Source organism: Artibeus jamaicensis, unplaced genomic scaffold (assembly GCF_021234435.1).
Source record: "Artibeus jamaicensis isolate MK-2021 breed Jamaican fruit bat unplaced genomic scaffold, CSHL_Jam_final contig_797, whole genome shotgun sequence".
NCBI classification, from domain to species: domain Eukaryota; kingdom Metazoa; phylum Chordata; class Mammalia; order Chiroptera; family Phyllostomidae; genus Artibeus; species Artibeus jamaicensis.
This window is the reverse complement of record NW_026521977.1, coordinates 1,914,406-1,942,050: the sequence shown is the minus strand read 5'-3', so window position 1 is coordinate 1,942,050 and position 27,645 is coordinate 1,914,406. Positions and strand designations below refer to the sequence as shown.

The 27,645-nt window shown below is 37.1% G+C and overlaps 2 protein-coding genes across 3 annotated transcripts in view; one reads left to right on the top strand and one right to left on the bottom strand.

Moving 5' to 3' along the window:
* The window catches only part of SBF2 (SET binding factor 2), a 392,309-nt gene that overhangs the window by 28,948 nt on the left and 335,716 nt on the right, over positions 1-27,645 (top strand). For both annotated transcript variants that reach the window (XM_037133799.2, XM_037133797.2), the window contains exon 2: positions 25,117-25,202. In XM_037133799.2, the coding sequence (XP_036989694.2) occupies positions 25,117-25,202 (86 nt within the window). The remainder of the gene's footprint in view (positions 1-25,116; positions 25,203-27,645) is intronic.
* AMPD3 (adenosine monophosphate deaminase 3) overlaps positions 1-27,645 on the bottom strand; it is a 319,382-nt gene that overhangs the window by 221,955 nt on the left and 69,782 nt on the right. The window lies entirely within an intron of this gene.

The following is a 27,645-nucleotide window of genomic DNA, read 5'->3' as shown; positions in this document are numbered from 1 at the left end:
CTTAAAGTAAGACCTCTTTTCAGTTTGTTTTTGTTTTGTTGGTGGATACATTTTAGAGTAATAAATATATTGAACAACTCTAGAGAGTATCTGTTGTTCTCCAGTGTGAAACATGGGGAATTTAGTAAACTCAATAACTTCTCCCTCTACCTCCTGATATTTGTTTGGTGTGTTAGTCTAGAGAATACTTTATTACTTTAATTATTATTATGTTTTTGTTTGTTTAATTATGAAGTGTATGGTGTCTTCTGATTATTTCCTATGAAAGAAATTGGAAATTTATTTGAAAAAATAATGAAGGAAAACTTCCCCAGTTTGGCAAAGGAAATAGACATGCAAGTCCTAGAAGCTCAGAGAGTCCCTAAGAAGTTGGACCCAAGGAGGAACACACCAAGATACATCATAATTAAGTTACCCAAGATTAAAGATAAGGAGAGAATCTTAAAAGCAGCAAGAAAATAGGAGACAGTCACCTACAAAGGAGTTCCCATTAGACTATCAGCTGATTTCTCAAAAGAAACCTTACAGGCAAAAAGGGTCTGGAAAGAAGTATTCCAAGCCATGAAAGGCAAGGACCTACATCCAAGATTACTCTATCCAGCAAAACTATTATTTATAATAGAAGGGCAGATGAAGTGCTTCCCAGATAAAGTCAAGTTAAAGGAGTTCATTATCACCAAGCCCTTATTATATGAAATGTTAAAGGGAAGAAAAAGAAGATGGTCAAAAATATGAACAGTAAAATGACAACAAACTCACAACCATTAGCAAGTGAACCTAAAAAAACAAAAACAAAAAACTAAGCAAACAATAGAACAGGAGCAGAATCACAAATGGAGATCACATGGGGGGTTATCAGCAGGGAGGAGAGGGAGAAATGGGGGAAATTGTAGAGGAAATAAGTATAAATGGTAGGCATAAAATAAACGGAGAGGTTAAGAATAGTATAGGAAACAGAGAAGCCAAAGAACTTATATGTGTGACCTGTGGACTTGAAGTAAGGGAGGGGGGAATGCTGATGGGGGTGAGAGTGGAGGAGAATAAAGGGGAAACAAAAATGGGACAACTGTAATAGCATAATCAATAAAATATACTTAAAAAATATAACAAAATTGTTTTGAATGAAGTTAAAGACAGCTGTTACTAGAGCCATCTTATGGAAAAAACCAGACAAACTTTTTGACCAACCCAATACCTATCTTGAGTTTCTGTATTATTTTTTTGTGACTTTTTAGAATACTCATTTAGCATTGATATATTTACAAATTTAAATTTTTGGTTTTTTTCTAAGATGATTTTTATTTTTCTGATCTCTTAGTTTTCTAGTTTTTAATCCTTTCAGAAGTTCATATTCTGAGCTAATTATTCTTCAGCATATCTAAGTTGTTCAACTCTAATTGGACACTAATAATAAGGATTAGAGCAACCTCTGATGGGAAAATTACTCAGTTTCACTAGAGGAAATAAAGAGGGAAGATGGAAGAATTATGGTTATGGTCTTCAAACAGTTAAAAAGCAGTCATGTTAAAGAAGGAAAAGTTACATTCTTTGTAATTCCAGATGACATCAGTTGGTGAGAATACTTGGTGGAGATTTTGACTCACTGTGAAAAAAAGTTTTAAAATAATTTAAATATTTACAACAAGAGCCCTGTTAGCATCATCTCCATCACCCCCCCAGCCTTTCCTATTTAGAATTTTATAGCTTTCTGCTTCAACTGTGGTCCACTCTATCCTCAGCTTTCTTGTTCTCCTGACGGTTCAATGTGATAATCCTAGCATTGAATGAGTCTAAAACTTCATTTTTTTTCTCTTATGATTTACAGTTGTTAAGTCCTGCTGAAAATTACATGACTATTTGGTTTGCCCCCTTAAAGATTGAGAGAAAGGTATTAGGGAAGTGCAGAAAAGGAATACTTAGTCTTGGGACACAGGGTGTCAGGAAACATTTCTAAAAGGAGATGACACTTGAAGTTAATCTTGTAAAATGTGTAAGAGTTAACTCAGAAATGAGAGAAAAAGAGATGGGATTGAAAAGGGAGAGGGACAATATATTGAAAAGCAGATCAATGGCTTAGAATGGACTAGACTTGTTTGGGGTGCTGTTAAATGGGTTGTTGAAACTAGAATGCTTGTAAGGATGTGAATGAACGTTAGGTAAGTTTCAGATTAATAGGAATTTGACCATTGTCCTGAATGAGGTGAGAAGTCAGTTAACTGGAGTAACATGCTATGCAAATTCTGGCAGCACTAAGAAAATGATTTGGAGTGGGCAACAGTGGAGTCTGGGAGAAAGTTAGGAAGTCGTTACAGCAGTTCATGCAAGAAAGGGTGATGACCCCAAACAAAACTGTTGTGATGGGCATGAGAGAAGTTGCAATTCAAAATCATAAGAGGTTCATGGTTGTTACTGATGCAGGGAATTTTTCTTTTTGGAAGCCCAGATGATCGATCACACACACAGAAGTTCCTTACAAGGTGGCATTTGCCTAGTTTTCAGTAATGTGGGCTCAGGACACTCAGTATGTCTCTTGGAGAACACCAGTTTTTAAAATGAGGATTGTAAGTTTCAGAATGAGAGATTTTAATAGCCTTCCTGACCAGGACCTCCTTTCCCTATAGGCTGCTTCATTTCTCGACATGATTTACGGTAGGTTCCACCCTTCAGATACATTTTGATTTGGAGCTGAACCGCGTGGATATAGAGGTGGACTTGAATGTTGCCGGCATGGATCTGAGAGTAAGAGAGTGGTTCTGAGCTAGCAGTTTATGGGGTAGCTTCCTAATTTAGTGAGTGGTTTTCTATTTCTGCATCATCTGCAGCAGCTTCCTTGCTTGCTAGCTTCCAGCATTGATGGTGACAGCATTCTGGATGGAGGCTGAGGCTGAGTGGTTCTGTGGGCTAGGAGTTGTTTGTGGGTGCTCCGTCATTCTAGAGCCCGCCTCCCCATTTTTCTATTGATTTTGTGACCATCTGATTCTTGTGTTAAATCCCTCTTTGCTTAAACTACCTAGAGAGGACTATGATCCTGGGCCAGTATGGCCATTGGTACTAAAAGTGTTACAATGTGTGGTTGTCTCTCATGCACCCCTGACTGGGGACTTGGCCCACACCCAGGCATGTGCCCTGATTAGGAATCAACTGGTGACCCTTTGGCTCAATCCACTGAGCCACACCAACCAGGGCCTTACCCTATAATTTTTATTGAGCCTCCCTTGCCAATAGAAGCAGCCCTTCTTTTCCTTGACTGGTGAGGGTGGACCTGCCTTGCTTAAAGGTGTTGTGACTTCACCTGGTAGAACCATGGCTGTTCTCATTCCCATCCCTACCAACGCATGGTCTGTAGACCTTCCTGTAGTTAGAATCAGATCTCAAGTCTAGAGGGGCCAATTTTAAAATTAAAGACAAGTTTTATGTATCAAAATAATTATGAGTTTTACTAATTTATATAAGCAAAACAAAAAAGGAAATAGATACGAAATTGGATTTTGAGGTTGCTAGACCAAGAAAAAAAGGAATCTAATTTTAGTTTGGGCTGAATTTATGAACATGAGTCCATGTACAAGAGATTTCAGATTTCATGATGGCTCAAGCAGCAAGGACAGATTCTAAATGTCTGCTTGCTTGGTTGACTGAAACCTGGATTCATTAGTGACCTACATTGAATAAAGTTGAGATGCCAGGGTTGGGGAGATAGGAGTGTTGGGGTGAATTTATCATGTGCACCTGACTTCTTTGATCTCTCATGTCCCCCAAAGATGGGTGTTCTCTACTACCTTTAAGAAAATACAGTGTTGAAGGGAATGTCAACATTCTTAAAAAGTGCTGTTAGTGGCTGTCTTCTCTGGCGTTGGTATGAGTATGAGATCCTGCCATAAAGTGGGCCCTATATTCAGTGGGATCCTGGAATGGCAGAGGCAAGTAACACCTTACCCATCAGAGGCAAGCTGGGCATGGTTATCATAATAGACAAATTGATCAAGGGATCCCTAAGACTGACATGAGGGGGGCAGGTCACTAAGGCCCACTAAGGTACCTTCCTTTGAGGTAGACTCGAGATAATATCACAAGTAGGTACAGTTAATTCTTTTCATAATCTTCTCTAAAGAAAGCGACCTTTACCCATTTATGAGTGTGATTGTGCATCAGGGAAGGAAAAGTACTTAACCTTTCAGTTATTGTTGGAACCTGAGTTAATGCTAACTTCAGTGACTTGGCATACCACTGTGTCTCACTAGGCAGAATGGGAGCTCGTGGAAATCAGGGACGGAATGGAGCTTTGGCGTGAAACTATTTCACAGTGGGCCTGGTGGGTCTATGATTTCATCCTGCGGTTTTCTTGTGTTCTTAGTGCATATTTGGAATAAATGTGTTTGACAGCTGTGAGAATCCCCAAATTGGCTCCCATATGCATGGATTAAGGGCAGTTATGGTAGAAAGAGCCAAGTGTGTCCCCTGGAGCTCTCTCTTACTACCGAGATAGTAAAGTACAAGCAATCTTACTTCCTCGATTACAGCGATTAGTGCTACATTAAAGACGAAAAAGTTTCAGGTTGTAGAGTTTCCAGCTGCATTTAACAGCTTTTAGTTTGCCTGTGTGGAGGATAGTTGTTGGAGGATGATGGTGTATTATCATGAGCTTCTTCCAGCACTTGAGTTGTATTTGGTGCATCACATGTAGTTTCTTCACTAGAAACAGACCCTGACACTAAGGTGATTAACTATTGACTTATCATATGTGTTATAAATACACACACATACAACACACCAGAAAACATCAGAAATAGCCCACAGTGTAGTATACTTTACCATAATTGTCTCCATATATAGGTCAGCTTTTTAGCTCTGTGCCGTACTTTAGTCTGTAGAGATTTTGTTCCTTTCATCATCTCAAAGCACGCTGGTTCCCTTCGGTGATGGCATCATGCTAATTGATAGGACTTCGAGATGGAGAACCAGCAGGTTCCCCTGACACTTTGTAAAGACCCAGGTAATGGTAGTGCATAAAAATTTTAAGTATCTGATATAATAGGTGAAGTGTCCTAGGTTACTGCATTTTGAAATATGTTGAGATATCCCTTCCGAAGTAGAAGGCAAGCTACTATATCTTATATTCACTGCTACCGAAAGGAAATGTAATAATGGGTAGGTCTCTTTGGGTTTGCATTTAGAATATGCTGCATTTAAGTTACTGTTACAACCCCATTACTGAGTAACTCATAAAGCTGCCCTTAGGTCATTATATGGAGCTTGTTGCAAGCCTTGATGGGAGAATCATAGTGTCACCGCTCCCCTGATTTTTGAGCTAAGCTATGTCCTCTTTGGCAAACAAATATTTTACTTTTGAGAACGGCTACATGCTTGCTGTTGTATCTAATGGAGAACAAATGTTCAAATACTGGGCAGCAGTTATATGAGCTATCTGTCCAGCACAAGCCTAGCAGGCAGCATTCCATTATTAAATGGAAGTGGTATATCTGGGGTTGGGCAAGATCCGGGTATGGAAAGCACACGTATGTTGCACAAACAAAAGCTCTTTCTTATGGCTCTGTCTCTCAACCCAGCACCTGTGGGGAGTTCCCTGTATTCCTGGGTTACGGATGGTTCTGCACGGTTCCCTGTGCTGGTGCTTGTCAGACTAGTGGGCAGACCGTGGTGGAAACTACCGGTTGCGTCCTAATATCTATTTTTCTCTTTCTCTTTAGAAACAAAACTTTTTTTTTGTAGTGCAAGACTCCCTTTCAGTTGGGCATGGCGATGTGACTAGGTTTTGGCTGGTGAAATATAAATGAAATTGTTCTTCTAGGACTTCTCCAACAACCTACTTGAAGCATGGGCATATTGTTTGGAGCTTTAACACACATTTAAAACATGAGGGCCAAACCCTGTAGATAGTGAAATGGTAAATCTGAAGAAGCTGGATCCCTGAGCCCATAGCTCTGTCATTAGTTCTTGACTCCTGCTCCTAGACTTCTTTTATATAAAATGAAATGTTGTTCTGTCTTGTTTAAACTGCTGCTATTTTAGGTTTTCTGTCTTACACTGTTGAACCTAATCCTACCTAGGACACTGAGTACCTGGATGGATATGGTGCCACTCTTTGAGATAGGGATTGGAGGAGGAGAAGATACTAGTTTAGTGTAAATGGTGGGCAGTCCATTTTGGTCATGATTAATTTGCCGTGTCTGGGTAGAGGCTTAATGGGCGGTTGTAGATGGCACTGAGAGCTTGAGAAGGACAGTTTTATCTGGTAGGAGAAGGCAGGCAGTGTTTGTTCTCAGGAGAGTGAAACCTCGGGGAAAATAACCTGTAGTAAAGTACATTTTGACCTGCCTTAGCACTTGGTTAATGCTTTTTGCAGGATAGGAAGTTTGGGTTTTGAAAAACATTGATCAGGAAACATAAGGCTTGGATTATTTTCCCTTTAGTCCTGCTCACAGGTGAACTTTGAGTTGGGGATAGGAAGTTACAGGTGTGAAAGAGTATCAGTGTGTGAAGGGGAGAATGTTGTGGGCAGAAGACATGTGTACACTCTTCGGGAAGAAGAAATTTGCATCTATTTCTTTAAAGGCCTGATTGATTTGTGAGAAACAGCACATGTTGCTAGAGATGCTTTAAAACCTCGATATTTTTCTGCCTTCTTTATTGCCCTGGGATTAGGAACACACTGGTGAGTTTTAATGAGGAATTTGTGTATATCATGCCTGGTGGCATTATGCAACAAATAGGAATCTCTTGTTTAAGGAAGATGAACATGATGACCTTTGCTGTTGTTCAATCAGTAACTTTTCTCCCTAGTTTACAAATGTTCTATTTAAAGATTCTTATGCTAAGACTAAGTACCTGTCCGTAATAATCTTATCTTCAATCAGCAGGATCCTTAGGAAAGGTAAAGTGGTACACCAAGTCACAGAAGAGTTGTTTTTAGATTTTCAATTCTCTTTCTATTCTGAAAGAATTGATGTCATTATAGTTACTACCGACATATTAGTGTTTTAGAGCTGTTTCTATGAAATTTGTCTGGAATTTTTATGTGGGAATATTTTCTGCTATACCACTAACAGGGGCTAAATATTCTGTGGTATAATGGTAATATGTTTCTATAATATTTTGAAAGGCACACATATGCTGCAGGCATTTAACAACAACAAAACTCCAGCTGCTCGTCTTTTTCCTCTTCCCTTTTATTCCCCCCGCCCGCCTGTGTTCTTTTTGCTCTACTTCTCTTGTTTGATTCCTCCGTATCACAGTAAACACGTCTTTTTGATATTAATTTTGGTTTAAGATAGCTTGTTGCATTGAGTACAGTAAAAATTATTGTCTCTCTCTCTCTTTGCCCTGAATGGTCAAGTTTCTTTGAGTAGCATAAGAGGAATAGGAGAGAGGGCCCTAGAACTAGAAGTATTTATTAGGATCATAAGCAAATTAAGTCCAGAAAGAGGTTTGTTATTCTGCATCATATAAAATGACAGTGTTTAGGCAGTAGCCTGGAGTTCTTTGCCAGCAGACAAGTTATTGAGGCTTAATTTAAATTCATATAGTTTAAATGAATATAGTTTGCCTAGAACTCTGTCTGGGGGAGATTTTGGTCTTCCTTTTCTGTTGACAACCATAGTATTATGCCCTCTAGTGGTAAGAAGTATGCATTTCACATTTTCTGGTGTTTTTGGTGCCTAGAATTTTGGAGCAGAGGGGACCTAAGATGGATCACTTTATGGGTCGAAGGGAGACTGAGGCTTAGAGAAGTTAGAGGATTTGCTTAAGGTTAGAGATAGAGTTAAGACAAGCCTGAGGTTTCCTGATTACCAATGTAGTATTCTGTAAAACAAGGCTTAGTGATGTGTATGTGTATCTGTGAGGATTTTCTTAGATTAGTTTGAAGATACTTTCTGTGAGAAGATATTTATATTTTGGGTTATTTTTATTCATTTATAATTACTATTGGTGTTTTTAATGTAGTGGCATTTTGAGAAATAGAAAGACCCTTGGACTTAGTAGAGTGACTGAGATGGGAAGGGAAATGGAAATCTTACTTACCTTTGAGAAGGCACAGTAGTTATCTTTAAGCAGTTGAAGTATTACTTGTAGGTGAGGGTTGAGAGCTTATTTTTAGCTATTATGCTGAGTACAGAAAATATTAGTTATTGTATCTCAGTGTTTGCCCTGAAATGGTCAAGTTTATTTTGTAGAATAAGGGCAATAGGAGATAGTCAGGGCCCTAGAACTAGAAGTGTTAATTAGGGTCATGCCCAGATTACGTTCTGTGTTGAAAGAAGAGTTAGTCCTGGCAGTGTGCACCCATCCACCCTGCCACAGCACAGCAGCTAAAGATCTCAAGTCAGGCAAGCAGGAAGCTGCAAGAACAGAGAAGTTTGAAGCGATCACAAAGGTTGTTGGAACAAGGATAGTGATGGAGGATATTGCCCTGGGAAGAGGTTAAAGAGCCAGTTGACATCAAGGCACCAGCTACTGGCTGAGAAGCATTTGAGTACTAGATTTAGGGTGACTTGGATTCACATTTGTGGTCTGCCACTTATACAGTGTCACTTTGGAAACAGTACCTGATGGGTACATTTCTCTTTTTCTTTTTTAAAAAAAGATTTTATTTATTTATTTTTTGGGGGGGGAGGAGAAAGAGAGGGAGAGAAACATCATCGTGGTTGCTTTTCATGTGCCTTCAACTAGGAACCTGGCCCGCAACCCAGGCATGTGCCCTGACTGGGAATTGAACCAGTGACCTGTTGGTTTGCAGGCTTGTGCTCAATATACTGAGCTGCACTAGCCAGGACTGTAAATTTATTTCTTTATGTGTAAAATGGAGATTGATATTTTTATTTCATAGGTTGTTAGGATTAAATGCATCATGTATAAGAACTGCATAATACATGTTAATTGGATCTGGGTATGAGGTGACTGACCTGAGCAAAAATAAGAACCCAGTCCAGGGGAGAGTTGGATTTTGAACAAATATTTCAACATGCAGAACTTCCTAACATTTGGGAAGTAGCGATTTCACTTTTACTTAGAGATATTAAAGCAGGGGTTGAACAATTGGGGATAATGTAGAAGGTATTCTAACATTGAATTGAATTGTTACAATTTTTGTTTTAATCATCAGATGTGAAATATAAAACTCATGAGGGGGGGAATGATAGTTTCTTTTATGTACCCATCTATTTGTTCTTGCTTCCTGATGCTTCAGTAATGCTTTATTTATTTTAGCTTTTTTATTCTGTTTGAACAACTTACTTTAGCCACTTTTTAAGGTTTGATAGAGACACATACTTTTAGTTTTTCTTTATCAGAGAATTTCTGGATTTCCCTTTCATTTCTGAAGGATAGTTTTGCTGGAAATAGAATTCATAGTTGACAATTCTTTTTTTTTTCTGCACTTGAAAAGTGGTGGGCCACTTTCTTCTTCATGGTTTTGGGGTGAGAAATTTGCTGTCATTTGAACTGGTATTATCCTATGGGCAGCACGTTTCTTTTTGCATCTTTCAAAATATTTTTTCTTTTTAGTTTCCAGAAGTTTCATAATGATATGTGCCTTGGTATAAAGTTCCTTGAGTATATAGTTTGAGGTTCAGTCAGCTTCTTGATTTTTTTGGTTATTTGCCAAATTTGGGAATATTTCAGCCATTATTATTTCTGAATGTTTGTTCAGTCCTACCTTCTTCTCTCCTTCTAGTGCTCCAGTGATGTAAGTATTCGATATCTTGTTATAGTCACACAGTCCAAAGATTCTGATCTTTATTTTTGGTTTATTTTCTCCCTTGTTCAGATTGGGTACAAATCTGTTGATTTGTCCTAAAGTTCACTAATTTTATGCTCTGCCATCTGTTATACTATTGAACCTATCCACTGTGATTTTTATTTTGGTTATTTTATTTTTTACTTTTAGAGTTTCTGTTTGATTTATAACTTCTGTTTCTTTGTATTTTCTATTTTTTCATTTGTTTCAACAGAATTTGTGGTTGATTGTTGAATAAGTTGTATGACAACTGTTTCAACATCCTTGTCAGATAGTCCATCATCTGATGTCATTGTGGGCATCAGTTGATTGTCATTCAGGTATTGTTTTTCCTGGTTCCTGGTATGATGTTCTTTTATTATTATTATTATTTTTTTATTACATCCTGGAAATTTTGGCCATTCCCTTAGTCATTCTGTTTAGATTTAGCACGTGGACCATGATCTATTTTTGTGAGTGGTTGTTCCAGGGGCAGTTTAATTTTCAGAGCTTTTGTGGTGTTATTGTCTGAGTTTATCTCCTCCCACTCTTCCATGCCGGTGCTGCCTGCTTGGCAGAAGATGGTCCCCAGGTCCGGGTGCTTGATGTTTCGTGGTGGGAGAGGAGAATCTCAGGCCCACAGGACCTTAAATGTTGAGTTGACATTTTTTCACTCAGTATTTGAAGATATGACTGTACTGTCTTCCAGTCTGCATTGCTTATAATGAAAGTTTTGGTGTCATTCTTACCTTTGTTACTCTGAACGTAATGTCTTTTTTCTCCAGTTATTTTTAAGATTTTCTCTTTATATCTTTTTGGATTTATTTAACTATATGCCCTTTGGGGTAGTTTTATACATTTTTTGTTTATTTTTGGTGTTTGTTTTGATCATTGGATTTATAGGTTTTTTTTAAAAGTCCTGTCTCAGTTTCATTTTGGAGAGTTTCTATTGTTATAACTTCAAGTTCATTGATCATTTTTTTCCTGGAGTGTCTAATTCATTCTATCTAGTATATTTGTCATGTCTTTATTTCTGAAAATATGCAACACAGTTACAATAACTTTGAATGTCCTTATCTACCATTTCATCATTTGTGTCAGTTTGGGGTCTATTTCAATCAGTTGATTTTTCTCTTCATCATGCCTCACACTTTTCTGCTTCTTCTCATGCCTTGTGGTTTTGGCTGGATGTTATATTTTTGTGTTCCTACAAATATTCTTGAACTTTGTCCTGAGATGTAATTAAATCACTTGGAAATATCTTGATTTTTTAATTTTTTCCCCCTTTTTTGAGGCTTCTTTTCCATTTTTTGTTTGGTGGGCAGGCCCACAGCAGCATTTAGTTTAGGGCTGTTTTTTTTCACCCTACTGAGGCAGTACTCTTCTGAATTCTCTGTCTGAAGCTCAGGGAATTAAGGCAGTTTTTTCACTCTTGGCTGCTGCAAACACACATTATTCCTAGTCTTGTGAGAGGTCTGAGGATCATTCTGTCTGTTCCTTTCATTGGGGTTTATTTCCTAGCCTCACGTGTGTTTTTTTTTTTTTTTTTTTTTTAAGTACACTCAAGTACTAATCTATATTCAGCTGAAAGATTCAGGGCAGATCTTCTGCAGCTCTCTGGATTTCTTTTTTTCTATGACTCTCTCTTTTCTGTGGTACTCTTTTCTGTGAGTTCTAACCTCCTTGGTTTTCCTGGACTCCCAGACTTTATTGCTTCAGCTCAGTGTACCGTTGGAGTATGCTTGGATTCCTGCTACCTGTTCTGTAGTCTTGATATTCTCACCAGGAAGTAAGCTGGGGCAGTTGTAGGCTCGCTTAATTTTACCTTCTCTCAGGGTTTATTTACTGTTCTTAACTGCCTAACGTCAGTGTCTAAAAAACCATTGTTTCACGTAATTTTGTGTGTTTTTCTCAGTTGCTGCTGGTTGGAGGGTAAATTCACTATCTGTTACTCCCATCTTAGTTGTTGTGGAAGTCCCTGAGGAAATGATTTGGACTCTTATGTAGCCAAGGGGAGAATTAGTTAATGATTTTGATCATGAGAGTTAGTATGATGAACTTTGATTTTGCAGAGCTTACTTCCATACTTCCAGAAGGTTGAATGAATATGCTGGAGTGATGAGAAATAGGAGGCAGGGAGATGATGAGGCTGGGCTGCTGCCCTCATCCGGGTGAGCGATCGTGACAGTTTTTACTGTTAGGGTGGTTGTGCATGGTGCTAGAGTGCGGGCACATTGGGTAGCTATTTGAAGAAACAAACTTGATAAGGCTTTCTTTTTAAAAATATTGTTACAAAACTATATAATTTTTAAAGCATTTCGCAATGCCAGTTCTTACTTAATTGCTGTTAAAGAGGGTATTTTAATTCAGTAAGAAAATACATTCTGCGTGGCTAAAAAAAACAGTATTAAATTAAAAAGAGAACCAACTGTATGGGAAAACATATTTGCCAATGATACCTCAGACAAAGGTTTAATCACAAAAATATAGAAAGAACTTACACAACTCTACTCTAAGAAGACAAATAACCCAATTAAAAAATGGGAAAAGGACTTGAACAGACACTTCTCCAAGTAGGACATACAGAAGATCCAGAGACACATGAAGAGATGCTCAATATCGCTAGCTATCAGAGAGATGCAAATTAAAACCACAATGAGATACCACCTTACACCGGTCAGGATGCCTATCATAAACAAAGCAACAAACATGTTGGAGAGGTTGTGGGGAAAAGGGGTCCCTAGTTCACTGTTGGTGGGATTGCAGACTGGTACAACCATTATGGAAAACAGTATGGAATTTTCTCAGAAAAATAAAAATCGACCTGCCTTTTGACCCAGCAATTCCACTGCTAGGATTATATCCTAAGAATCCTAAAACATCAATATCAAAGAACCTATGCACCACAATGTTCATAGCAGCACAATTTACAATAGCCAAGAGTTGGAAGCAACCTAGGTGCCTGTCAGTAAATGAATGGATCCAAAAATTGTGGTACATATACACAATGGAATTCTATGCAGCAGAGAGAAAGAAGGAGCTACTACCCTTTGCAACAACATGGATGGAACTGGAGAGCATTATGCTGAGTGAAATAGGCAGGTGTTGAAAGACAAATACCATATGATCTCACCTTTAACAGGAAGCTAAACAACAAAACAAACAAGCAAGCAAAATAAAAACAAAGACACTGAAATAGAGAACAAGGGGACAGTGACCAGAGGGGAGAGGGGAGGGAATTTAAGGGGACAAAAAAGGAGAGGGATTTGGAGGAACAAGTATGAAGGACACAGGGACAAGAACTAAGGGGGGTGTAAATGGGAGGGAGGTGGGGAGCACGGGGTGGGGTGGGCTGGGATGGGAGAAATAGACAGAAAACTGTATTTGAAAAATAAATAAAATTTAAAAAAGATACAATCTAAAGAACTTTATCAAAATTCTAAATCATATATTTAGTTTTAATTTCAACTTGTACTCTTCTAAAAAATTTTAAAGATTTTATTTATTTTATTTTTAGAGAGAGGGGAAGGGAAGGAGAAAGAGAGGGCAAGAAACATTAATGTGTGATTGCCTCTTGCACGCCCCCTATTGGGGACCTGGCCTGCAACACAGGCATGTGCCCTGACTAGGAATCTAACCAGAGACCCTTTGCATTGTAGGCCCACGCTGAATTCACTGAGCTACATCAGCCAGGTTCTTTTGTTTTTCTTAATCTTGACATTTATTCTTTGAATCACTGGATTTATACATTATCAATGAATTATGAGTTTAATAGGGTCTAAATTTGTATGGCTGCTGTTGATTTATTATTTTTCATGGTATATATTCTCTATTTTGTTCAAATTTTAAATACATTTTATTCGCTTTTGTACAAGTCTGTGGGCTCTTTGCTAAATTTAACTTTGGACAAAATAGTTTGTGTGTTTTAAATAAACCTTTTGAATAATAGGAGATTTTACTGGAAAATCAGAAAATTACCTTACATTCTTAGCTAAATTTTTGAATAACCATTAAAAGGCTTGTTTCAGTTGATTAAATACTAAATGGGTCAAATATGAAAGTCTTTTGTGGAATGATTTCCTGTATGCTTTCTTTCCAGTGAATGAACAGTTTTTGTTTTTTTTATCCTTTGAAAATTGGTCTTTACTGGCACAATTAGATATACTTATTTTGGTGAGCTTTGATTCTTCTGGTTGATTATTTCGGCATTATAACACAAATCTCCTGGTGAACAAGGAAACAGCATCTGTAAAAATCTACCATTTGCTAAAAAGCAAATTTTTATAAATCAAGGATGGGAATCCTGGGACTTATAAGTTGAATATGACCCTCATCTTTATTTTACCTGTGAACAGGTAAGTTTCTGTTGATCACCTTCTACCCTGTCGAGATAAATTAAGTCAGTTATATGTACCTGAAGAATCACAAGTGCTGATTTTCTAGCACTGTGCTTTTGCTTGTCATTTCTCCTAAGGTGATATTTTCAGCAATCTCAAGTATTGTAGTGAGCTCTCAGTACTACTTAGACAAGCTGGCACACACACTCCTTTTGTGTGTCACCATCATCATCATTATAAACATTTGTCGGGTGTTTTCCATGTGCCAAATGCTTGTTGAAACACTAAATGTATATTAATTCATTTTTCTTCACAAAACCTCGTAGGAGTAAAGTAAATAACCCTGTTTTACAAATGGGGAAAAAATGAAGCACAGAGGGGCAATGCAGTTTTCCCAGGGTCACGCAGCAGGTAAATGGTGGAACTGGATTAGAAGGCGAGTAGTATAGATCCGGAGTCTATGTTCTTTTTTTTTTTTTAATAATTAATTTTATTTAGTTATTTTTCAAGTACAGTTTTTTTTGTCTATTTTTCCCATCCCAGCCTCCCCCTCGGAGTCTATGTTCTTAATCATCTTAAAAATTATATTATATTGGGATATGTAGGACAAGTTGGAAGTATTTAGAGTTGAAAAGGAGAAGATCCAGTCATTGGGGAAGGGCATGGGAGAGGTGGTGGGGGGTAAGATTTTTGTTAGCTGCACTCAAATATTTGGAGGACTGTTGTGTGCAAATAGAACTGCATTTATCCTCTACAGCCACCCCCCAAATGGAGGACTGTGACCATCAGGCAGATAGTATAACAAAATAGAGTTTTTCTTTCATGTCAACAAAATCGAATACCTATTAATACAGAAATATTTATTACTAAATATTTTAGTTCTTGGGCTGCTATAACAAAATATTACAAGCTGAATGGCTTAAAATAATGAAATTAATTTTGCTCTAGAGACCAGAAGACTGAAATTAAGGTGTTGGCAAGGTCGGTTATTTCTGGAGGGTTCCGAAGGCGTCTGTTTTGCGCCACTCTCCTAACTTTTGGTGGTTGCCTGCAGTCCTTGGCATTCTTTGGCTTGTGGCTGCAGCACTCTAGTCTTGGCTTTTGTCTTAACGTGGCATTTTTCCTGTGTGTCTGTCTGTGTTTGATTTTTCTTACAAGGGCACTACTCGTCATTGGATCAGGTACTCTAATACAGTATGACCTGATCTTGACCACTTACATCTTTTAAGACTATATATCTTTTTTTTTTAAAGATTTTATTCATTTTAGAGAGAGGGGGAGGGAGAGAGAAAAAGAGTGAGTGAAACGTCTATCAGTTGCTTCTCAAATGTGCCTTGACCAGGGACTGAACCCACCAGGCATGTGTCCTGACTTGGAATTGAAGCAGCAACCTTTCACTTTGCAGGATGACTGACACCCAACCTATTGAGCCACACTGGTCTAGACTTAAGACCATATTTTCAAGAAGATTTTATTCTGAGACTCCAGGTACACATGAATCTTTAGGATATACTATTCAAGCTAGTACACCTAATAACTAAATCCATTTTCTATCTTCTGGGGTTTAGAAAGAGCTTAAAATTATTTAAATGTATCTAAAGATACCTAACTACTTTGTGATTAAAGACCAAAAGGTATACAAAGAGAGAGCTAGAGAAGAGAAATAATTGTTACTTAATTTGTCCTCTTAGTTTTTATTCACATATTATATTTAGTGCCATTTTGAAATAAAAGACTTTGATAGATTGATTATGATAATGGCACAGCATAATTAAACGTTTCCTATATCAGTTTCTCAGAAAGATATCCTGTGATAATTACCAAAAGTAGAATAGGCTGCTAGAGATATTGCGCATTTGTGTCACAGTACCTATCCAAACATACAGTAGAAGAGTATGTTCAAATATGGAATAAACGAGAATACTACAGGAGGAAAGTTACGTTATAGATGTGTTATGCCAGGATCTTTCATCCTTCCAGAGATTATGATAGATTCCATTCTGACTGTAGACAAAATTTAAAGAAGATGTATTTCTCCCAGATTTTATTTTCTGGTAGTAGAATTATGTATTCATATAAATACTACTGTGAAAAAAATTCTATCACTCTACAAAACTTCCTTGCATTCTCTTTCATTCATATCAACCAGTCCTTAATACCCATCCTTATCTCGGGGCAACCACTGATCTGCTTTTTATCACTATAGATTATACCTTTCCATTGAGCACATTGGCTGTTTTGGGGTTCTCCTGTTCCCATGCCTCCCGTTCTCAAGTCATTATTGTTACTTCCCTTCTTACTCTTGTACAGATGCAGGTCCTTTCCAGGTTTTGTTAATGTTAGTTGTTTTCCTCCAATTGCAGGATTTTGGGGATATGTTTTCATCTAGTTTTGTTGTAAATGTTGTCCATGAATATTTGGTTATGCTAACCTTTTAAAATGTGATAAAAACAATAAAATTTACCATCTTAGACATTTTTAAGTATACAGTACAGTAGTGTTAACAACTAAATATATATATTAGTGTGCACTGTTTTCCAACAGATCTGTAGAACTTTTTCATCTTGTAAAACTTATTAAAAAAAATATTTAATTAATTTATGTTTTAGAGGAAGGGAGGGAGAAAGAGAGGGAGAGAAACATCGGTTGTGGTTGCCCCTCATGTGCCCCCTACTGGGAATGTGACCCGCAACATAGGCATGTGCCCTAGACTGGGAACTGAACTGGTGACCCTTTTATTTGCAGGCTGGCTCTCAACCACTGAACCACAGCAGCCAGGGCTCATCTTGCAAAACTTAATCTTAGTAATCATTGAATAACTCCCTTCCCCCCACTTCTCCTAGCCCCTTGCAACCACCATTCTACTTTCTGTTTCTAAGAGTTTAAATGCTTTACGTACTTCATATTGGTGGGGTCATGCAGTATTTGTCTTTTTGTGACTGACTTATTTTACTTAGCCTAATGTCCTTAAAGTTCATGATGGGATTTATTTCTTTTTCTTTCCTTCTTCTTCCCTTTCTTCTTCCTTCCCTCCCTCCTTTCCTCTCTTCTTCCTTCCTTTCTTGCTTCCTCCTTCCTTCCTGTCTTTTAAAGCTGAATAGCATTTCATTTTATGTATATACCACCTTTTCTTTATCCATTCATCTGTTAATGGATGATTAGTTGCTTCCACCTCTTGGTTGTTGTGAATAATGCTGCAGTGGACATGGGTGTGCAAATGTCACTTTGAAATCCTGTCACTTTTTAATTCTTTTGAATGCATAACTAGAGTGGGATTGCTTGATCATATGATATTCTATTTAAAAAAAATTTTTTTTGGAGGAGTTCCCACAGTGTTTTCCACAATGTTTGTGCCATTTTATATTTTAGTCATCAGTGTAGAAGGGTTCCAATTTCTTTGTATTCTAACACTTGTTATTTTCTGGAATTTTGATAATGGCCGTCTTAACTTGTGTCAGATGGTATCTCATTGTAGTTTTGATATTTGCACTTCCCCAGTGATTAGTGGTATTGAGCATCTTTTTATATGCTTGTTAACCATTCATATGTCTTTGCAGAAATGTCTGTTGAAGTCCTTGGGTTATTTTTAAATTGGATTATTTGGAGGTTTTATTGTTGTTTTAAGGTATAGAAGTTCTTTATATTTTTTTGGATGTTAACTCCTTATTAGCTACAGTGGAACCTCCGTGCTCAAGGTGAATTCATTTCAGAAAACTGTTCAAGAATTGATTTGTTTGAAAACAAAACCTTTGTCACCTGAGAGACATGTGACTGATCATAGAGGTATTAGCATGGAAGGGTTGTTGGGTAGAGAATGGAGACCTGAAATTTTGTAAACAACTGAGGCATTTTTTACGTGAACAACTTGGTCAAGAAATGAATTGTTTGAAAACCAAAATGTTCAAGAACCGAGGTTTGGCTGTATGTATTTTGTAAATATTTTCCTCATTCTGCAGGCTGAACTTCATTGTGTTGTTTCCTTTGCTGTACAGAAGTTCTTAGGTTTGATGTAGTCCTTTTGTCTGTTTTTGATTTTGTTGCCTCTTTCTTGGTGTCATAATTGAGAAATCATTGCCAAACCTGATATCAAGGAGCTTTCTGTCTGTATTTTCTCCTAGGAGTTTTATATTTCAAGTATAAATTGGTCTAGGTCTTACGTTGAAGTCTTTAATTCATTTTGAGTTGATTTTGGGGTATGGTAAGATAGTGGTCCAGTTTCATTCTTTTACATTTGGCTGTCCAATTTTGTCAACAACATTTATTACTGAGACTATCCTTTCCTCATTGCTTACTCTTGACTCTTTTGTTGTAAATTAATTGACCATATATTTGAAGGTTTATTTCCAGGCTTTCTGTTCTCTTCAGCTGATCTGTGAGTCTGCTTTTAGGTCTGTACCATACTGTTTGAATTACTATAGTTTTGTATTACAGTTTGAAATCATGGCACATTATACCTCTAGCCTTGTTCTTCTTTCTCAAGATTACTTTGGGTATTTTGGGTCTTTTGTGGTCATACAAATTTTAGGATTGTTTGTTCTTTTTCTGTGAAAAGAACCATTGGAATTTTGATAGAGATCACATTGAATCTGTATATTGCTTTGGGTAGTATGGACATTTTAACAATATTTGTTGTTCCAATCCATGTATATAGACTGTCTTTACATTTATTTGTGTCTTCTTTAAGGTCTTATATTTTTCAGGGTACAGGTCTTCCATTTCCTTGGTTAAATTTATCCTTAGGTATTTTATTCTTTTTGATGTAAATGCTTTCTGAATTTCTCTTTTGGGTAGTTTGTTATTAGTGTATAGAAACATAAAAGGTTTTCATTAGATGGTTTACTGCAACTCCACTTATATGTATAGTAACACCCCAGTAACCGCATGGTAATATATGTGAACTTTTAAAAATTTGTCAATTACAGTTGCAAGTCAGTATTATTTTATTTCAGTTTTAGGTATATGGCATAATGGTTAGACATTTACACAATTTATGAAGTGATGTCCCTGATAAACATACATAGTTATTGCAATATTATTGACTATATTCCCTAACCTATACTTTACATCCCTGTGATTATTTTTTAACTACAAATTTGTACTTCTTTTTTTTTAATCCTTACCTGAGGATATGTTTATTGATTTTAGAGCAAGAAGAAGGGGTGGGGAGAGAGATACAGACAGACGTAGACATCAGTTGGTTGCCTCCTATGTGCATGCCCAGTAGGGGATGGCACCCCTAACCCGGGTATGTACCTTGAACAGGATTTGGACCCACAGCCTTTTGGTGTATGGGATGACACTCCAGCCAACTGAGCCACCGGGCCAGGGCCAATTTGTACTTCTTAAAACTTTACTTTTTTCTCTCCAACCTCCTCCTGTTTGGTAACCATTAATTTGTTCTTTGTATCGATGGATCTGTTTCCCTTTGGAACGTAACAGATTTTTGTAGCTATTATGTCCTGCAGCTTTACTGAAAGTATTGATTAGTTCTAACAGGTTTTTGGGTGGAGTCTATATTTGCAATTACATGATATTTGGATTCTCAAAAGCTTACATTTCTCATTGTGTTTAAATGATGCTACTGTTATGTCAAATTAGAAATAAGAATTATCTCTGCTCCAAAATTTGGATTAGTTTTTCTATCTCTGATTTCACTAGACTTACGACCCGATTTCTAAACAGTATTGTTTTCTTTCCTAATCTTTACTCTGTCATTATAGTGTGCCTGCATCTGCACTCGTATTTGCATTCCAAAAAGCTATATTCAAGTTCACATTTTCTTATAGCAAGTTATATCCTTCTGGCCTTAACACAAGCCTCACATATTGTCATTGTTGAATAAAATGAATTATGTGATAGTCTATTTGCCAGACTTCCTGGATTTGTCCTCATACCACTCGGCCTGGTTTTCCACACCACAAAAACGTGCGTGTTATACTAAGACTTCAGTCTGATCGTTGCTTTCTGTGGCATTTCATTCTATTTTTTGATAGTTCTCCTTCTCAGAATGTTCTTTATATTGACTAAAAAACATGTCCTCTGAATTACATCTTTGGCTCTTGTCTGCTCCACACTGTCTTCTTCTATGTAAGAGCTGTTCAGATATTTGTAGAAATTCTCATATGTATTTCTTATTTTTCTTTTTAAGTTTTTGTGTTAAACCTTTAAAAAAATGTAATTGTTTTCAGACTCTACTAGTTTGAAAGTGCTTCTTATAGTGTATTCTAGTTTGGACTCTTTAGTGACAAGGAATACAGACCCATCCTAGCTTAAGAGGGTGAAATATCATAAGAAGTTTGATGACAGACACTATAATGCTGCTGGAGTTTACTGGAAGTAGAACCTAGACAGCTGTACAGCCTCTTTCTTGTGGAATCTCTTGCTTTTTTCTTCTTGTGGGTACTGTTAACCTGTTTCTACTGGCCAGTCTCAGCCTAGAGCTTCTGCTGTTTATAGCTTTAGTTTTACACTTGACCCCTCTATGACTGCCTGAGCCTTTTCTATATCATAGCAAGTCTTTATACATCTTTTTGGCTGCTCACTTCGGTCTCTCTCTCTCTCTTTTTTTTTAATTCAAAATTCCCTAGCAGGGGAATTTGATTTATCTTGGGTACCTTGTACAGCCAGGTCACTCAGGTTGTAAGTTGCTTGCCAGTTTATAGCTGTCTGTCCCACTTATTTACTCAACAATTAAATGCCACCTTATAGTCCCACTCATTTACTCAACAAGCATGCTGTTAAGTATCTAATATATGCCAGGAATTATTTTAAGTGCCTGGGTGGGATGGATGAGGAAACAAAGCAGGTTAAAATTTACTGTTTTCATTCTAGTGAAGTGAGACAGACAAGTAACAGTAACTGCAATAATCAAGTCATTGATTTAGCAGTTTGTGTCTGGCTGGTGTGAGGGTGTGAGCAGGGCTGCCGCCTCTCCTTGAACCGTGGGCAGTGCCATTTTTGTTACAGCAGGTTGTGGGCAGATGGACATCATGAAGCAAGTCTCGTATAGATAACTTCTCAGCTAGTTGCATAGGTAAACATCTCATAGAAAAATATTTATTCAATTATGTATTAGAGTAGCATTTCCTAAAGCTCAGAGTCTGTGTTTAAACAAGCAGTATATGCAGGGGTGGGCAAAAGTAGGTTTATAGTTGTAATACAATTATTGAATAAATAACAACAATGAATAAATAATACAAAAATAAACTGTGTTTCATGTAGTCACAACTGTAAACCTACTTTACCCATCCCATTATGTACTTGGTACATCTGCACTGTAGCCACACATAGAAAGCACTCTAATAATTTCTGTCAGTGGGTATGGTCAGCAAATACCATACCCACCTGTTTTGTGTAGAGAGGAACACTTACTGTATTATATTTCTCCACCTAATAAATGCCTACTTACTCTTCTGCTCTTCTGCAGATATGCTTCTTCCTCATAGCTACTGGCAACTCCACACCCATAGCATACTAGTTAGCAACCCCAGAGAATACCTTTTGACTCTTCTGGAGTCATTGGCCAACGTAGAACAGTCACTTTGCCAGGGGGTAGTGGATGGCTGGATCATTCTGGGTCAGTTGCTAATCCCAGTGACTGGCCTGGATAGCCTGACAGCCCTCCCAGGACCCAAGGGGAAGTGTGTTACCAAACATAAAGGAGGGAAAAGTGTGCCTGACCGTGCCAGTATTTCTTCACCCTTTCTAAATTTGTTTTAGGCAGCTTGTCTACCACATATGCTTTTTTCAAAGAAAGCCATATTCAGATGTTCTGGTATTTTCCTGAGGATCCTCCCTTTTTATGTATTAATTTCATTTAGCCATCAGGTATCTTGTTTTTTTGTTTGTTTGTTTGTTTTGATGGGGTGGGAGAGTAGGAGCTGAAAAAGAAAACGGCGCTCCAGCCTCCTTCCAAGTTAGCTGCATACAATGTAGCGGATCATCAGTTTTGCCTCTCCTTTCTAGAAAGTGGTCCCTTTTCTTTTGAGGGATTTCTCCCTTCCCCTATCCATATCCAGCCCCGTTTAATATGTATGCAAATAAAAGCTGATTCCATAGCTATGCTGATTGACATGACCTGCCTCACCTCTGGACATAAGGGTCAGTCTGCAGGTGTATGGACACCTGACTCGAGAACAGTCTTCCCTCACTTTTGCTTGTTCCTCAATGTAAAAAGTCATCTTCTCTGAATTTTTAAAGACAACCAGTACTACCTTAAAAGTAGTTACCAGATAAAATATATAAACTTGGGAAATGTTTAAACATTCAGAATAAATGCTTACAGATCAAAAAACTATTCAGAAAATATTTGTTTACTTTTTTATTAGGGTACTTTCATAAGTTCCGCAGAAGTTGTCAGCTGCAATTTACATAGTTGGAAACCAACTATGTATCCACATTTTTTATAGTGAAATATCATTTTACCATTTTTATTTTTGCTTTTCTAATCTAATAACCACTTTCAAATAACATTATATAATGGAAATCTTATCACCATGTATCATATTTCTGTGCGTAATTATAAATGTATCAGAATTTCAAACTAGACTTTCATGTTTTTGAAACATCGCATATTATTATGAAATCAGTAAATACTATGTTGCTTCTGGAGAACTTTTAAAAGTTAAACTCCTGCCAAAAAGGAACTTCTCATGTCAAATTTGCAATGATTAAAACAACTAATATTTTAAAATAAACAGTTGTTAGTAAGGATGCCATGTCATTCTTATAAACAATGTAAAAAATTGTTAAATGTCTTTTTGGTGGGCCTTTTGGCTTTGTATGAATCTTTAAAATTTTCATACTCTTTGACCCAGTAGTTACATATCTAAGATTTTTTTCTGGAGAAACATGAGATGAGGACAAAGATTTATATAGAAAAAATGCTTGTGTAGCATTATCTATAATAGTGAGAAAGTAGAAAATGTACATACCACAGCAAAGGCCAATTGTAGAAGATGAAGTAGTAAAACAATATATAAAGCTAGGATTAGTGTGATCTCAATTCTGTAGAAAATAGTACATGTGTACAAAAAAAACCCATAGGATAAAACAGTCCAAAATGTTAACAGTAATTACCTTTAGGTTTGGGATTGTGGGTGATTTCTTTTTTATATTTTTATGTATTTGAAAAAATTTTTCTCACTAACATTACTTTTATAGTTAGTAAAAAATAATATTGTAAATTCTTTCTTAAGCCTAAAATACATTAGGTATGATTTTCAGAACTGAATAAACAATAATAGGAACACCTAGCTAAATATAAAGAACATGTATTAGAACATGAAATTCTTCATGTATAAAGAACATGAAATAAAGAACATGTATTTATCACTGTTTTAAAAGATAGGGAGATATCAGCTTAAAACAATTCCTGTCAATAATTAATTTACTAAAATAGACATTAACTCAGTATGAACTAAGTGCCAGACATTCAGTATGCTAGGGGATTCAAAGACGGTACTGAGTAAAAGAAGAAGCTTGCTGTCATCTCTCCTAGCAAGCTTTCCATGGTCTTCTGCACTATGCTAGGTTAGGTTCCCTTCTACCGCTGTGCTTGCTGTGATGCACTGAAGTTATCAGTTCATGTGTCTGTTCTCCCTATAGAAAATGAGTTCCTTAAGGATGGAGGCCGTGTCTTTTTCATCTGTGTATCTGCGGTACTAGCAGTTTTTTGAATTATCTCTGCTTGGAATGTCAGAAGTGGTTATGCTTGAGGTGGATTTTGAAAAAATTAGTGCATGTGATGAAACACTTTTATTTTAGTTTACTCAATGAAATCCTTCATTCCGCTATATATGATGAGTTGCTATACTTAGCAATTATAAACTTTTAATTGAGAATGTTTTTATTTTACCTTTTTCAAATGTGACCTCGGTTTTAGAACATAGTACTGAGTTCCTCAGTAAAATGAATTTGTTTCCATTTCTCTTTCAAAGGTAAAAATTTGTCCATGAAGTGATTGAACTCTAGGTGAGGGGAAAGGGGGAAGTTTAATAGGGATGAGGGTGAAGGATGATAGTGGATTATTTAAAAAAATTAACAGGGGGTAGAGAATATATATATATTAGCAAATTGAATCAGGTGTTATGGGCTTCCTTAGGTTAGATGTACAAATAATCAGAATGTTGTTGCTTTCACTTCATAGTAACCTGGGACACAATGTAGAATGTGCAAGTACATGAAACTCTTTAAAAAGTATACCAAAAAGCAATTTAGATCTAACATATACTTTCCATACCCAAATTACTCACAGATTTCATCCCCAATGTTCAAGTGAAAGTCATTCCATTCTTTAGAGTCACAGGATAATTTTATAACAATGATATGGACAAGTGGTTTTTAACCAGGGGCAGTTTTGCCCCCACCAGAGGACATCTGGCAGTGTCTGGAGATATTTTTGATTGTAATGACTTGGTGGTGGTGGTGGTGCTACTGGCATTTAGTGGGTGGAGGCTAAGGATGCTGTTGAACATCCCACAAGGCACAGGATGGGGCGCCCCACACCTCCCCCTAAACACACAACCAGAGTTATCTGGCCCCAAAAGTCAGTAGTGCTGATGTTGAGAAACCCTGCCTGGGCAATGGTCAAGTTCCCAGGCCACTGTAAAAATCTTTATTTTACTCACAACAGAGTTTATAACCCATAACTGAAGCTTTGTGCTAACAGTACCATTTCATTTGTCACTTAAAAGTACTTTGTCTCCCTAGAAAAGTTCTTTAAAGTTTCAGCCTGAGATACTGAAAAGATTGCTTTCCTTATTGGGAACAAAGGCAGTTATTTCCATGGTATGGAGAGACTCTAGATTACAATATTTCTGTCTGTCTTTCTCAGCTTTTCTTGTGTATCACTCTTGAGATTCTGTTGGATAGGGATTGCCTGCCATTTCAGTATTATGTTTAGAGGGTACATATTTTTATGTCCTTAAAATCTTGAAAATGTTTAATCAGTATATCAATTTATTCAACAAATACTCATTGAGAAATAAGTATTACTATAACAAGTATTCAGATTTTACAATACCTCATGTACTTTGATTTTATTAATAGGGTCAGGAGCAGGTCTGGGGAAAATAATCCAGAGATTTCCACAGAAGGACTGGGATGATACACCTTTTCCACAGGGAATTGAATTGGTAAGTTGGTGTTGTATTATTGTACTTTTATAATAATACTTTTCTTCTTCTTATGTTACATTTATGATTATATTTATGATACAGTTACTATTAAGTAATTTGGTGATTTAACTGTGACATGTTACCAGCAATAATCCCTCTCCTCCATTCCCCCAGTGAGGTGACCTTTGAATATACTGATTCTGAAATGCCTGTTTTACTGTTCTTTTTCGCATGTAAACTTCTCTTATATTAAAGATGAAATTGATGACCTTTATATACTTGGAAGATGAAAAATTCCTTTGACTCTCGTCAAAATAGTAGCTTTAGTGATAGTGTATCACTAAACAAATATTTATTATGTTTTTTTCTGATAATTTCCAGATTATTACTTCGGTGACAACTGAACAAAAAAAAATAACAAAAAACGGGAAATGTTGGTTTAATGGTGATGTGTTGTGTTGAGTTCACAAATCCAAATTCTTTCTTTTTAGCTATAGGATCTTTAGGTCGCTTTATAACAGTGCGATTCAACCGCTTTGTCTTTGCCAGCGATTGTAAAGGAATGCAGTGGTGCAGCGTACTTTACGGTGGCCACGGCGTGCTCCGTGGTGGCCCTCCACGACGGCTGGTGAATGAGGGACTGGAAGGTGATCACTAAAGTCATTAACGTATTTTGTAATGGGGCTCTGCAGTTTGGTTCTCAAAAGTGCTGGAGTGTGTATGTATGTGTGTGCTGCCTGTGTGTGCTGCCTGTGTGTGCACACACACAAACTTCTAGAAATGTCCTTCAGAGCAGTTTTTGTCGAGAGGACGTTTAGTGTAATGTGATGGTGCAGTGTGCAGGCTCTGGAGGAGACCTCTGTTGGACTCCCAGCTGGACGGTTTGACTTTTGACAGGTAAATATCTTTGAGCAGCAGAATCCTCATTTATAACATCTATGTGATGACAATACTAATCCCATAGGGTTTTTGTGAAGATAAAATGGGTTTAAAATGCACATAAAATGCGTAGAACAATGTATTCCATGAAGTAAGTGCTCTTTAAGTGAGATCACTGATTTATCATTACCACTGTTCTTGCTGTTTGTCTGACATCTTGCAGCACCTGCTCTAGGAGAGGAATTGTTCATTCTCCAGTTAGCATGAGTGAGGAATATCGGGGTAAAATGGATGTTGAAAATTGTGAGCTTCTTCGTTCTAGCTGTTGACTGTCCATTTTCTCTTCACTGAGGACAAAAGATACATCACTGAATGCCTAATTTTGATTACTATAATCCCACTGTGTAAAAAAAGAAGTCTGTATATTCTGTAGATCCCCATAAAGGCTAAATCTTGAATTTTGGTACTAAAAATGGGGAAAGAATGTGAGGATCTAAGGAAAAGTAACTTTTTGAAGAGCCTGTTGTATTCCTTTATTTTCCTCCCCTACATTCTGACAAATACTAGTAATTGGCCTTCCTGTGTGTTTAACTAGGTATTTGTTTGTACTGTTAAACTTTTTCAACTCTGTTTAAATATCTTTTAAAAATATTTTGGACTCATTTTTAAAAATTTTTATTTTATTTTATTTATTTATCTTTAGAGGGGAAGGGAAGGAGAGAGGGAGAGAAATATCAATGTATGGTTGTCTCTTGTGTGCCCCCAACCGTGGATCTGGTCAGCAACCCAGGCATGTGCCCTAGACTGGGAGTAGAACCAGCAACCCTTTGGTTTGCTGGTCAACACTCAATCCACTGATCCACAACAGCCAGGGCTTAAGTATCTTTTTAGTGATGTTACTGAAAGGGGAAGTTATTGGTGCTGGAGACTTTTTTTAACTTTTCATGAGTTCCTACCTTCTCTCACATTAAAGTATGGAGGGAAATAAACTACAACACTTTGTTTGAACAATGAGTACCTTCATAAGTTTCAAGAACAACAGACATTATTAGGGTGGAGAGATACCATGATTTGGCACTAGTTATTTAGCTATGACTGACAAAGGATGAAAGTTTTGTGTTTTGAAAGTCAAGGGAATGGACAGTGTGGTGCCTCTGTTTCTCCATTAGTGAGGGAGAGGCATTTATTGATTTCACTGTTTAGTAAATTTTTTTCTTTGTATGACAGACACTCCTGTGTTAAAGTGTTGTCAGTGTCTCTCCAATAACAAGCAGTCATGCACTGCTGATTGGGGAATGGCGATTTTCCTAGATGATTTCTTGGGTGATTCTTACTTAGCAAAGCGTTTCAAGGTTTTTTGGGGATAGATTATTATTTAGTAGTAAAGAGTAATGGGTGCCAAGTACATGGTGACGGAGATGGCTTGACTTTAGCTGGTGGGCACACAATGCAATACACAGGTCATGTACCATAGAAATATAAATTTGAAACCTGTGTGATCTTATTAACCAATGTCACCCCAATGAATTTAATTTAAAAAGAATCTTTGATCTGCTGGATTACATTAGAAATTTCTTTCTCT